Genomic DNA, 12,789 nt, shown 5'->3' on the forward strand with positions numbered 1-12,789 from the left:
CTGATATTTGGGATAGAAAATGTGGAAAGCAGTGTCACCTGTTTTTTATAATATTCATTGCCTAGAAAGAGGACCTTCAGAATCAGTGGTACCAAACTTTTTTTTCAGCTAAGAGCAGCTTTAGGAATTCAGAATTTGTCGAAAAGTCCAATCCCTAAAATAGACTCTCAGTTCTTGAAGAATTTAAATGCCAAATGGCAATGAAGGTAGGCCTTCATTATAAAACTTTATATATTATTCACAGTTTTAAAATTTTTAGCCTTTTGTATCCCTTCTCTTTTAAGTTGTCCGAGATTCCCCCTGCTCACAGATTCCCCCTCTTGTCCTTTTACCTCCCTTGTACCCAATCTTCCTTGCTTACAGAAAGGAAGTGGAAGCCCCCTACCTTTCAAGACGAAGTGGCACTACACCAGGATGTGAAAGTCCAGCGAAAGAGACCCAAGGGGCCTAGGGGGCAGCACACCCCCAGAAGCCAAGTCTATTCCAGGCAGTACCAGGGATTAGGGTCTGGGCTGGAAAAATCCTGGTGTTTTGAATATGTTCAGGTCCAGTTCAGACTCTTGATCCCACAGCCACTTCTTGAGTGAGGTGGGTGTTGCTCTAATTCCCCTGTTTCTCTTGCCATTTTCACAGTCCCTGGGGATTCTTTCCCCTTCAGCAAAGTAAAGAAACTGTTCCAAAACTCTGGGTTCAACTGCATCCCTGATAATAGTGGTTTTCTTCCTAAAAACTGAGAATATTAGTAAAGAGCATGTGTATTTCTTCACAAAGCCACCTAGAATAACTGTTTGATGACTTCCTTAAAGAGGAAGACTTAAAATGAAGCTACCCTAAGACGCAGTCTGTTATATTCTGGGGTAGTCTGTAATTGAAAGCAGTTTTTGGCCTTATTCCCATATAAAAAAGAAGATGGAGGGTGGGGGGTGGGAAAGGGTGGATTGTGTTACTTCCAGAGCCCTTTTTGTTGTTTTGTTTTGTTTTTATTTTTTTGCATGCCAAAGAGATTTAGTTACACCAATAGCTGAAGCTTCCAATTTTATAACTGTTTCCCAGACAAAGTACTTAAAAACTTAACTGCATCAATAGGTAATTGTATAATGTTAATGGATTTATATAAAGTCAACCACTAGCCTCCTATAAGGAATGACTAACAAACTGTATAGGTAGACAACTCTAACATTTGTGAGAAATTTCAACAACAGCAAAAAAATTCAGTGTTGATTAACTCAGTAAGATTGGGATTAGTAGCTAAGAAAAAGACCTAAAACAATTATTCTTAAAACATGTATTTTTCCCAGAGTACAGAGGTGACTACCCATAATTGTTGCTTAGGGAGTCCAGAAATAATTACAGAATCAAAAAATGTTTCTGGCCTAAAAATTTGACTGCAATGTTTCTATCGCCTGAAACATTTTCATCTTTGATCTCCAGACAGATTTCCACTACTGTAGTCATACCTAATTTTTCAGTGTTTCATTTTGTATCCCTACAAGGCAAGAGAGTGTCAACACTTAGCTTATATACCGTTCTGTTAAATTGTTAATGATATTTGTTAATGCTTCATTATGCGTATGTCACTGTCACGCATATTCCACCATTCTGGGCACTCTGAGATTAAACCTGGTATTAAGGGCAATATATTCAACTAAGTAAAAAGACCTAGACCTTACTTTATGGGATTTTAAATCTGATGGCAGTGGTCTACATTATGTTTTGTTTTTGTTTTTGTTTTTTTGTATATTTGTAGGAAAACCTCTAGATGTAACAATAGAAGGAAAGACTTTTCAGAGTATACTGTCCTGCCATAAATGAATTTCAGAGGTAGTGTTACAACAACAGGTTGCACATTGTACTGAAACACAATTGATGGAGTATATCTGTTGTGAGCATGCCTTCTGTGTATGTGCCCAACTGTCATAGAAGTTTAAACACAGGGGAAGAAAGGCTACAATTACATTTGCATAAAATAATTGGCTAATAAAGAGATACAAACCTAATACTCAAATTCTTTATCAGTATTTTAAAATATAGAGAAGATCTGGTATATGTATATATGTCAAGGAATATCCTAGGAAATCATGTAGTTACCTGTCAATGTGTAATTATGCATTTAATCTGCAACCAGTATGGAAATTGCAAAGTTTCCTCATCAAAAGATATGAGCTTAAATTTTAGTATTTGTCACACATAAATAATATATTAATGCTATGCTTAACTACAAAGTATTATGACAATGGGATGGCCTTTTAACCTACACAATATACATTTTATTTTTATTCCCTAGACTTGCACATGAAGTGCATATGTTCATATTTACCCAGTTTGGAGATGGGTAAGATACAACCAGCATAGCTCCATCTCCATGGCCATCTTTTATCTCATGCCACTTTCTTTTATCCCGTCCAAAAAAAAAAAATCCATTTCTAATAAACAGCTGTCATGTTTCACCCCATGTGTTCAGTGGTACAAAATCTCTTACATAAAATATGTACAGCTCTTTGAAATACTTATTTATGTAGTAAATTAACAATGCTGTATAAAGTTATTACTTTCTCTTAACTGTCCATCATAGAAACTAAATTCTACCTTCATTTTATTAATGCTTGTTTGCCTTTGGTTTCATTTAGGAAACTCCACCTGTTTCCTAATAATCAGAGCTGATTGCCTCTCAGTGAGCCATATTCAGATCATCTATTTCTCAAGAATACTGACCTGCATTCTTGATGTATTCCGCCCCCACCCCTGCCCAGTTCCCATCTTGCAGACACTCTTTAAGTAATAAAATGCATGCACTTCACTAACAGAGAATACTTTCCTATGTCTAAAGTTCTTCTTCACCTAGAAATTACCTTTGCTGTTATTTATAAGATCCCTTCTCAGTTTTGGAGCATATAACTGGGTGAGTTGGATACATATCTCAGAATTTTCTTTTATCCCTCACTTCTTAGCTGACATTCACCACATTGAACTGCACACTTTGTTCCCACCAAGTCCTGTATTATATATATTTCCAAGCAGGAAAAATGTTTATTACGTGAAACAAACAGTATTCATTATTTGCTTCCCTAAAAGACCCTTTGATCCATCACCAAGACTGAGTTATGTGTGTCTTTGGAGTTTCTAATTTGTGAATCTCAGTGCTAGAGTGCTAGTTAATTTAAATGACAGATAATCCATTATTCAGTTTTGCAAAGTCAAACAGTTGCATTCCTGAATTATGTTTCAGAATTCTCCAAAACCTAACCAGTTACCTAAGCAATCAGTTAAGTTCTTTTTGCCCCAGAAATTGAATTTTGTCCTTAGCCACCTCTATCTTTTTATTATCAAATAAGGGCTACATTAAATTTCTTAACTTAAAACACATTTATAATTATTTTATATTAATAAATTGTGCTTAAACAGTTATTTTCCACTCAGTGTCGGTACAGAAAGCTACTCAACCAAGCTTCTCAATAAGCCTGGTTATTTAAGATCTTACATCATTTTCTTTAAAGGAAGAAAGTTACCCTGGTTTCCCAACTAGTTAGGTATAGTGGAAAGAGCACAGACTTTGGAGTCACATTGACTGTGTGACCTTGGTAAAGTTATATAATCTCACCACCTCAACTTCACATTCTGTAAAAATGGGGTGCTCTTTACCATCTTTAGTAGTTGCAGAGTAAACAATACTATAAATCTCCTAGAAAATAATAGACAATTCAGAATGGTACTTAGTACTACTGTTGTTATTTGTCACTAGAATAAACTTCTGAGTGCAGTTTTGATTAGTTTGAAGTTCTGTGGTATTACCATGCAGCTATTAAATAATTGTGTCCTTGATATGCTTGCATGTCATTGGTGGATGAGAAATTATTATTCTTAATATGTGGAAGGTGTTTGGGGGTTCATCAAGATGAGAGGTATGATAAATATAAGATGCCATTGTTTTTACCTGTACTTTCTTCAGGGTATCCTGTCTTGGTAGTGAATGGAAGAGGGCCTGGTCCCTGGGGCAGTGCAGAAGGCACTTTCATCATCTCACTCACTGCAAATGTCATGTGAGGTTTCATGGAAGTATTAAGAGATCCAATTAAGAAGAATAGTTCTGAGTCTAAACCAGCCCAGAGTGGCTTCTCTAGGGGAAACTCCCTGCTCAGCTGGTACGTTTGTGTTTGTCATTAGGGACACCTTGTATCCCAGGTGCCTGCTTTGAGACATCTGCCTATACTGGCTTCATGTTACACACAAATCCACATTTAATAACACTCCTACTGTTATTTATAGGCTTAGTTACGTTGATGACATTGTTTCACTGAGTTCTTTCTCTTACTCTAGTGGCTGGTGGTTGTGGAAAGAGGAGGGGTTAGAATGGGAAGTTAAGTCTTAGTTTAAGGAAAGATTAGGTGTTATGCTATCATGCATTGCTTTTCGCCTTTGTGCAGCCCTGAATCTGTGGAGGCTAGTCCAGCAGTTAATGAGAAGAGCGTGTATTCCACTCATAATTATGGGACCACTCAGAGGCATGGGTGTCGAGGACTGCCTTATGCTGTGAGTATGCATTTATTTCTCTCCAGAGCAGTGATCTTCCTGGAGTGTAATCCATTCTTATACATTGTGACTTTCTTGAAATGTTTATATGCAGCATGACGAAGTTGCCCCTTTTGCACTTCCCTGCCTCCAGCGGACGTCTAGCCCTGCATCATTGTTCTTGTTTTTATGTCCCAGTTGACCTTGGCATTTTGTTTTATCACTTTCCTGGTTGAAGCCAAAAAACGAAGGGTACTACTTTCTTCTTTCTTTCCATATGTACCATACTTTAGGGGAGAGAGGGGCCAGTGTTTGGACACTGTTGATTTAAAAAATCTTATTTTCAGGATCATAATTACGGAGCCCCTCCTCCTCCGACACCTCCTGCTTCTCCCCCTGTCCAGACGATCATCCCTCGTTCTGACCTGAATGGCCTGCCGTCGCCCGTAGAGGAACGCTGTGGAGACAGCCCGAACTCTGAAGGAGAGACTGTTCCTTCCTGGTGTCCTTGTGGTCTTTCTCAGGATGGCTTCCTTCTCAACTGTGACAAGTGCAGGTAAGATCGTGTTCCATCTAAATCCAACCCTGGGTTACTGGGATTAGGGTTTCTTATTAGTAGGGAAAAGCTCAAAGTATTCTTTCTTGTGTTTGTTAATGTAGATGATTCCTTAGTGCTCCTTGGCTCGAATTCTCTGCACTAGGTGAGAATTGCTGACAACAAGGAATGAGAGATTGATCTTAAAGCTATTGAATTTGATATGAAATTTAATGTCCTGGAAACATTTGGTAGGTGGGAGGAAGGGGGTAGTATATGCAGAGATACTTCTCCCATGTGTGCGATGATGTGCTGCATGCTGTTGGAAGGACTACTTTAAGTTTGTTTTCCCTCTTTAGGGGAATGAGCAGGGGGAAGGTTATTAGACTTCATCGGCGGAAGCAGGACAACATATCAGGTGAGCCAAAGATGGGTTAGGCCCATGTTTTGACACATACTATTTTTTGGTTTTAATATTCGTCCTAAGAACCCCTCTTGAAAGTTCCCATGAAAAAAAAAAGAAAGTTCCCATGATCCCCAGCTCTTTTCATGGACAGTCATTGAAGTCTTCTCAAAAACCATAGTAATTCTGTTGTTATGAATTAATTGTATCCAGAATCAACAGTTTAGGCCTATACTAATCAAAATATTGCCTGTGAGTGCACACACACACCTAAGAACAGATCTTTTTCTGTGTTACGTACATATCAAGGCAAGGGAGCTTGGGGACTGAATTCAAGGCGGGAAGTACATATAGAGAATAGAGTTTGTGTGCTTAGTGAGAAAGATACAGATAGAATTTTGTTTTCATATGGATTGTGGTATTTATGTTCTAATAGAGTTAGTAGAAGTAATGACTTACTGAGTATGGGCTAGATCTAAAGGAATGAGCTGTTTTTTAATGCACTTAGGATTCTTATGCACTGTGAACTGACCTTTTTCCAGGTGGGGATAGCAGTGCAACAGAAAGCTGGGATGAGGAGCTTTCTCCTTCCACTGTGTTGTATACAGCAACACAGCACACACCTACAAGCATCACTTTAACTGTTAGAAGAACCAAACCCAAGAAGCGGAAAAAGAGTCCAGAGAAGGGTCGTGCAGCACCAAAGACGAAGAAAATCAAGGTATGGAGGGTAAAAGTATCTTAAATAGAAATATATCTGAAATAGCCCAAATGTTGGATAAAGAATACACCAAAGTTCTTTTAAGAAATTTGATCCAGATGTTTGATGGGCCACTTCTGCTCTGTTTGCGAAAATCAGCTAATCTTTGTTACGAACATACAGATCAACCTCTTTTCTGCCACTCCATACCATCACAACTGGCACATAGTTTCTTTTACTACAACCCCACATCCCAGGTATGAAATCCCAGCCCACCTGGCACAAGTCCGTGTGTACAGCTGCCTCCAGTCTAGGCTTCCACTGTCCTAAAGTATCTCCTGCCTCCTCAACCCCAAAACCCAGTCTGAAATTCTTGTGCTGTACATGCCCACTTCATGTTGTTGGTTGATTGTTTTTTCCCTTGTTTCAAAATATTCAGGAAACGTCTCTTGAACGGTCTAGGCTTACTCAGTGTTGTGGTCACTTTCCTGTATTCTCAACTAAAAAGTCTCCAGAAGAAACCTCTTCTGTTTTGTGTTCTTTCTTCCCCATCACAGCAACTTTGTTGCTTCTAGGTGACTTGCCCACCCCTTATTAAGGGGATTGGTCTTTATTTCCTTCTTAATTTCAAACTCGTAAACCTGTAGCCTTACTTAATATTTTTATATACTTTTTCTTTTAGTGTCAGGGGTACATATAGGATTTAAGTGATGCATGCTCTTCCCTGTTAATTACCTAATTTCAGAGTGGAAAGTATTGTTATTAGCCTCAGAGTTCACTGGCCTTATGCCACCCCTATTCTTGACAATAGTGTGGGGAATTCCATTGTATTTGTTACCTAGAGTAAACGGGACAGACTAGAACACTAGTTCTTGCCTTAGTTTTAGTCTCAGATAGGTGTAACTGTCATTCTTGGTACCAAGTTTTGTTTTGTTCTACTTGTTTTCCTCTTTGGGATAGGCATTTCGAGAGGGATCCCGGAAGTCCTTGCGGATGAAGGTAAGGGGTCTTCTTCTCTGATGCTGTGTTTTACTTCACTGTGATCTTGCATTTTGGTCAGCTTCTTTCCTGACATTGATGGTCTGGGAATCTTGGACTTTGCTTTTTGTTAGTTTTTAATTGTTGCCATTCAGATTTCATAGAGCCTTTCTCCAAAGTGGATTTTCTTGGCCATTTTCTAAAATATTTTTTCCTTTCTGTAATCAGGCTTTGTTTACTGGTTTTTCATTAGCTGCTTTTCTTGGGGTACAGGGTAAGTGACATTTTGCCAAACAAAATGAGGTTGATGTTTGGCCTCCATCTGATTGGCCTCCATCTGAGGAGTGAAGTTTTTCTGTTGATAGGGGATCTCTTGTGCACTCACCCTAGCATCATGTACACTTTAATCACCAGTTGGAAGGATAAATTTCATCAGTAGGAAAGTAGTAGTGTTGATGAGAATTATTCTTACTGGAATTACTTACTTTTGAGCTGTTTTCTCCTGGCATATCTACTTGGTATAGAAGACTCAGGTGATGTTAGTGTACTTCTTTTCTTTAGTTATCAAGTAAAAGCTTATGAGACATGATTTCAGATAGTGGTTGGATAATAGAGAAATTATGTACAATATTTAAAGAAACTTTCAGCTGATGAAGAGTTTGCCCAAAGGAAATTTGAATATACTGTCTGATATCTTCCTTTACCTATTTGTTTATGTAGAAGGATAGTGTACCTCCCAAACCATTACTTATGGCTTCAAAGTATTCAATTAGAATTAAGGTCTAGTTTAGTTCTGTAAGTATTCGTATATCTGGATGTGTAAATGATATAAAAGCAGAATCTTTGTTATTGACCATTATAGGGTAAACATTAAACTCTTTGAGTGAGGATAAGCTTTCTTAGGAAATATAGATGTAATACACATTTATATGTGGAACACCAAATTGACTCATTTAAAAAGATCATTATAAAAAGGTAGCACTTTTTATAAAATTAGAAGGCCTCACCTTGCATATGCCCATAAACAGACTTGTAAATAGCTGTATAAAAGATGGGAGAGCACTTAGAGCCCAAGACCACCAGAATCCTGGAATGTCTTGGAACACAGTTATTGTTTCTTTGCTAGATCGTTCTCCTGTAAGGAGACCGTTGCTCAGGGACCTTAAATAGATTTATGGGGCAGACATAGCCCTGATCCCAGGTGTTAAACGCTTTTCTTTTTTATCAGCTATTGTAACTTGCCTCTAGAAGTTTGAAACTTTCTGAAAGCTATTGACTGGCTCTCCCAGAAAACTACATGTTAACCCCAAATATTGCTTGCAGTTTTTGAGATGTTGACAGATAGCTCCATAAGCATGTTAAAATTTAAATAATTAAAAATTACTGGTTTATTTTGATTCTTGTATCATAATTCTGAGTTATAAATTCTGTACTCAGAGTTAATTGTTACTAAGAACCTTATCAAAGATCTGAGTGGGAACCATAGCATAAGAATGAGAAGAATCCATCATTTGGCTTTTTAACCCCAAAGTTGAATTTCCCTACTGGAAGCTGGTCTAAACCAGGGTTTTTCAACCTCAACACTGTTTGAGCCAACAACATTTGAACCAAATAATTCCTTGTAGGGATCAGAGCTGTCTTTTGCATTACAGCAGGCTGTGTAGCATCATCCCTAGCATTTACTAAGTGCCAACAAAGCCACATATTAATCAAAAATAACTTTAGGTATTACCAAAAGTCTTCTTGGGGGTTGAGAACCGTTGCTCTAAACCCACTGAGATGGCATCTCCAGTACTCAGAACAGGATAGCAGACTAGACAAGAGTTGTGTTAGTGAACAATAGCTAAAACTATGGCACAGGCTTCCAGTATACATTGTTTGACAAGTCAGAAGTTTAGTGATCACTACTGGATGCTTAAACCTGGGAATTCTATTGGGGCACCCCTAATCCCCAGTCTAATAAACTCCCTTAAAGTCTTAAGTTTTGCACTTTTTCTTTTGCTCAGCTGCTACTGTCCACCTCAAGCAGGCAGTATTCTGTTCTCAATGTGTTGGCCTTAGGTGTTTGTTAGATCCTTTTGTTTATTGTTCATCCTTTTGGAATCTAGTGAGTAATGTGGAAAACAGTGGTATTAAATTTTTCCTTCCATTTTGCTATTCCTTGGGGGAAGGATAGTAGAGAATAGTCAATCAAAACTCGTGACATAGAAATGAAAGAAAGCGATTGTTACAATGGGTGTGTTTTCTCTCATTCGTGGAAACCATATTTAATTTTTGTATACCTGTTTTTGCAAGTTTAAAGTCGACATGGATTTATAAGTAGCTTTGGTATTAGTGTCTTTTCCTTCTAGTCATCACTAGTGTGAAATCATCACTATCAGTGTTTGTTTTGTTTTCTGATAACACCTTAAGTCCTGAACAGGAGAATTTATATCAGACTTGAGCTGTGGAGGAGGAGAATATATATCAGACTTCAGCTGTGTCTGTATGTCAGAAGCACATAAAGTATTTAGGAAGATGTTGGCAAGATATGATAATATTTCCTCAGTACTGTACTGTCACAGAGGGCAGCGGTTTTCCAAGTGAAGTGTAGCAGATTATAAGCATTTCCTACACTGCATCTACCCATGCCCCTCCCCCACCTTACCTCTTCATTGTGTGGCTGTTTTGCAGTGTCATAAATAGCATGCTAGAAAGATATACTGAATGATAGCTTTTTCTGTGGGAAGCAAGATTATGAGTTACTTACTTACTTGGGTCACATGTAGCTTTTAAGTGAAGATATATTAATTGTATAATAAGACATGCAAAAACATACTCCTGGATAGTAGTAAAACTACCAATTTGAAATGTCACACTGATGTTTGATAAATATTGAAAACTTAAGCAATGTGAGTATTTTGAAGTATCACTATTGTTCATTTTTATGAAGATTTTCTTACAAACTTGATGTCATTCTTCTGATAAATTTGGTTTTTATGATGTAAAGATGGTCATAAAATCGTAGTGATGGGATGGAATTGCAATCCAGATTGATTTCTTACTTTATAAATGAACTTTATAAACTGAACCTCCCAGCTTACTGGTAATAAAACCATGATAGAAGCCAGATCCTGACTTCCCAGGCCATTGCTCTTATGCCACACAACTGCCAAGTGAAAACTAATTTTCTCTGAATGTTTAGCCTGGCAGTCCCCCAGCCCACCCCTTCTCATCCCATCCTGTCCTTTTCATGGACTCTCCTAATCTACTTGACCTTTGTTCTCTACAGAATTCTCCTTCTGAGGCACAAAATTTAGATGAGAATACAACTGAGGGATGGGAAAATCGGATAAGATTATGGACTGATCAGTATGAAGAAGCCTTCACTAATCAGTACAGTGCAGATGTACAGAACGCCCTTGAACAACATCTACACTCTAACAAGGAATTTGTGGGCAAACCTGCTGTTTTAGACACTATTAATAAGACTGAATTGGCCTGTAATAATACAGTTATTGGGTCCCAAATGCAGGTAAGGATCAAAGGGTTAAAGACTCCTAATTAGTTGAGATTTTAAGAACTCAGGAAAAGGACATATTTTGAAATTAGCCTATCTTTCAGATGTATAAGGCCTTAGAGTAACAAAGTAGCCATCTATTGAGAAGCATCTTTAACCAAAAGCAAGTTTTGGTCACTTGAAAACTGTTCAGATACATACTTTAAGATATATATCTTTATTAAAAACAGATAAATTAGGATCTAGGAAATTTATACTGCCTCAGTAGAAATTATTAAGATTAATGGAAACCTAAGTTCTTACATTACACATAGAGCCACTAAAGTTTTAGTCATATTTTTCTTAGATTTTTTTTTTTTTTCTTTTCTTTGGGGGTAAGGGAGTGGCAAGTTCACTATACAGAACCTATTTCCTAGAAATACTAAGATTTTATCAAATTTTAAAATGTCTCATCATTGAGCTAAATAACATAGACAAGTAAAACCTAAAAGTATTAGTGCCTTTCCTGCAGTTAAGAGATAATTTAAGTGTCTGCTTAGCTCCTGTTGATATCATCTAATGTTAATATTCTGATTTTATTCAGCTACAATTGGGAAGAGTCACTCGTGTTCAGAAGCACCGGAAGATCCTGAGGGCTGCAAGAGATTTGGCTTTGGACACTCTTATAATAGAGTATCGAGGCAAAGTCATGTTACGGCAGCAATTTGAGGTCAATGGGCATTTCTTCAAAAAGTAAGACATCATTCATTAAGTATTAAGGGCTAAAGTGGGTCTAACTGAGCAGTATAGCTGTAAAAGCTATCCTTGTGGGTAGGATGCTCTTGCAGGAAAACTCACGCCTCTCTGCTATTTGTAGAGAAGTGCAAATAAATCTGCAAGTTGTTTAATCTGTGAAGTGGTGATGACTCCTTTCTAAACAAAGCATTCCTTGCTTTGTGCTTATTCTTTAATCAAAAGCAGACAAGCATGAGATGTTTTCTAAGTTTAGGCATTGCAGAGGGCTATCCCTCTTCTGTCATCATATGCTTCATATTTGAAATCATGGGGTAGCCTTTTTATTTCCATTGAGAATTACAGGAATTTTAATTATATTCCTAGACCATACCCCTTTGTGCTCTTCTACTCAAAATTCAATGGTGTAGAGATGTGTGTGGACGCACGTACTTTCGGTAATGATGCTCGATTCATCAGAAGATCATGTACACCAAATGCAGAGGTAAGATTTCTGTAGCAACTTCTCTTTAAATGGAACCACCAAAAGGACAAGTCAACTAAAGAAACAGTCTGAAAACTTCATCCAGATTAAGGTCTGTAGATGGTGGTTATAATCTTTCATTGTAAGAGATGAAAATCAAAAATAATGGTTTATTTATTCTGACAGGATGAGGTCAAGGAGTGGATTTTTTTTAGAGAAGGCAAAAATGCAAAAAAACAAGTTGGGATTTGCTAAAGAGAAAGAGCTAGGCTGGACAGGATGTCAGTGAGGTTATATTAAAAAATTGCCATACAAAAGATGTATCATTGGGCCAAAACTAAGGTGTGTGGTTTCATTTTTTAGATTTTAGGTGATCAGGTTGAAGGAGTGATTCTAGACATTTCTAAAGTTGATTATTTGGTGCATAATGAACACGCCCACATCAACTGCAGCGAGAAAATCCACAGAGCTTTTTTTATAGACTAAGAATTTTAATTTTTTGGTACAGCTGAAAACAGCTTTAAGATGTAGATCAGTGTTCTTACTCTGATTGCTAACATCTGAAAATTTCTTTATTTCAAGAAATATCATAAATTTTCAAGCAATTACTATATGATAGTATCAAATGGAATAACAGACTACCATAACTAAGTGAGGAAATATTATTTGAGTAAAAGGTTTTTTTTTTCCTCTTACGGAAAGTTTCTATTATTTTTGATAAATCATAATCATTAGCCTTGTTCACACAGGTGCGACACATGATTGCAGATGGGATGATTCATCTCTGTATCTATGCTGTTTCTGCTATCACCAAGGATGCTGAGGTCACCATAGCATTTGATTATGAGTACAGTAACTGGTAAGATCTCAGCCTTTCCTAACATGAGTGGCCTTGTCTTACACTTTAAGCTGTTCTTTCTGTTCAGTCTGCTTTTCTGCCTTGCCATTTCCTTTTTTTTTTTTTTTTTTAACC

At 37.4% G+C, this 12,789-nt stretch overlaps 1 protein-coding gene across 12 annotated transcripts in view; it reads left to right on the plus strand.

Annotated features, from left to right (window-relative positions):
• SETD5 (SET domain containing 5) overlaps positions 1 to 12,789 on the plus strand; it is a 79,217-nt gene that overhangs the window by 36,734 nt on the left and 29,694 nt on the right. For 2 of the 12 annotated variants that reach the window (XM_027523343.1, XM_027523346.1), the window contains 10 exons: positions 3,947 to 4,139; positions 4,422 to 4,527; positions 4,854 to 5,062; positions 5,401 to 5,459; positions 5,987 to 6,165; positions 7,105 to 7,143; positions 10,394 to 10,636; positions 11,205 to 11,353; positions 11,720 to 11,837; positions 12,566 to 12,675. In XM_027523343.1, coding sequence (XP_027379144.1) covers positions 4,048 to 4,139; positions 4,422 to 4,527; positions 4,854 to 5,062; positions 5,401 to 5,459; positions 5,987 to 6,165; positions 7,105 to 7,143; positions 10,394 to 10,636; positions 11,205 to 11,353; positions 11,720 to 11,837; positions 12,566 to 12,675 — 1,304 coding nt within the window. In that variant the 5' untranslated portion in view covers positions 3,947 to 4,047. Of the gene's footprint in view, positions 1 to 363; positions 589 to 3,946; positions 4,140 to 4,421; positions 4,528 to 4,853; positions 5,063 to 5,166; positions 5,208 to 5,400; positions 5,460 to 5,986; positions 6,166 to 7,104; positions 7,144 to 10,393; positions 10,637 to 11,204; positions 11,354 to 11,719; positions 11,838 to 12,565; positions 12,676 to 12,789 lie in introns of those variants that run through there. The other 10 variants (XM_027523342.1, XM_027523352.1, XM_027523347.1 and 7 more) reach the window with 10 other exon arrangements.

Source organism: Bos indicus x Bos taurus, chromosome 22 (genome assembly GCF_003369695.1).
Source record: "Bos indicus x Bos taurus breed Angus x Brahman F1 hybrid chromosome 22, Bos_hybrid_MaternalHap_v2.0, whole genome shotgun sequence".
Lineage (NCBI taxonomy): Eukaryota > Metazoa > Chordata > Mammalia > Artiodactyla > Bovidae > Bos > Bos indicus x Bos taurus.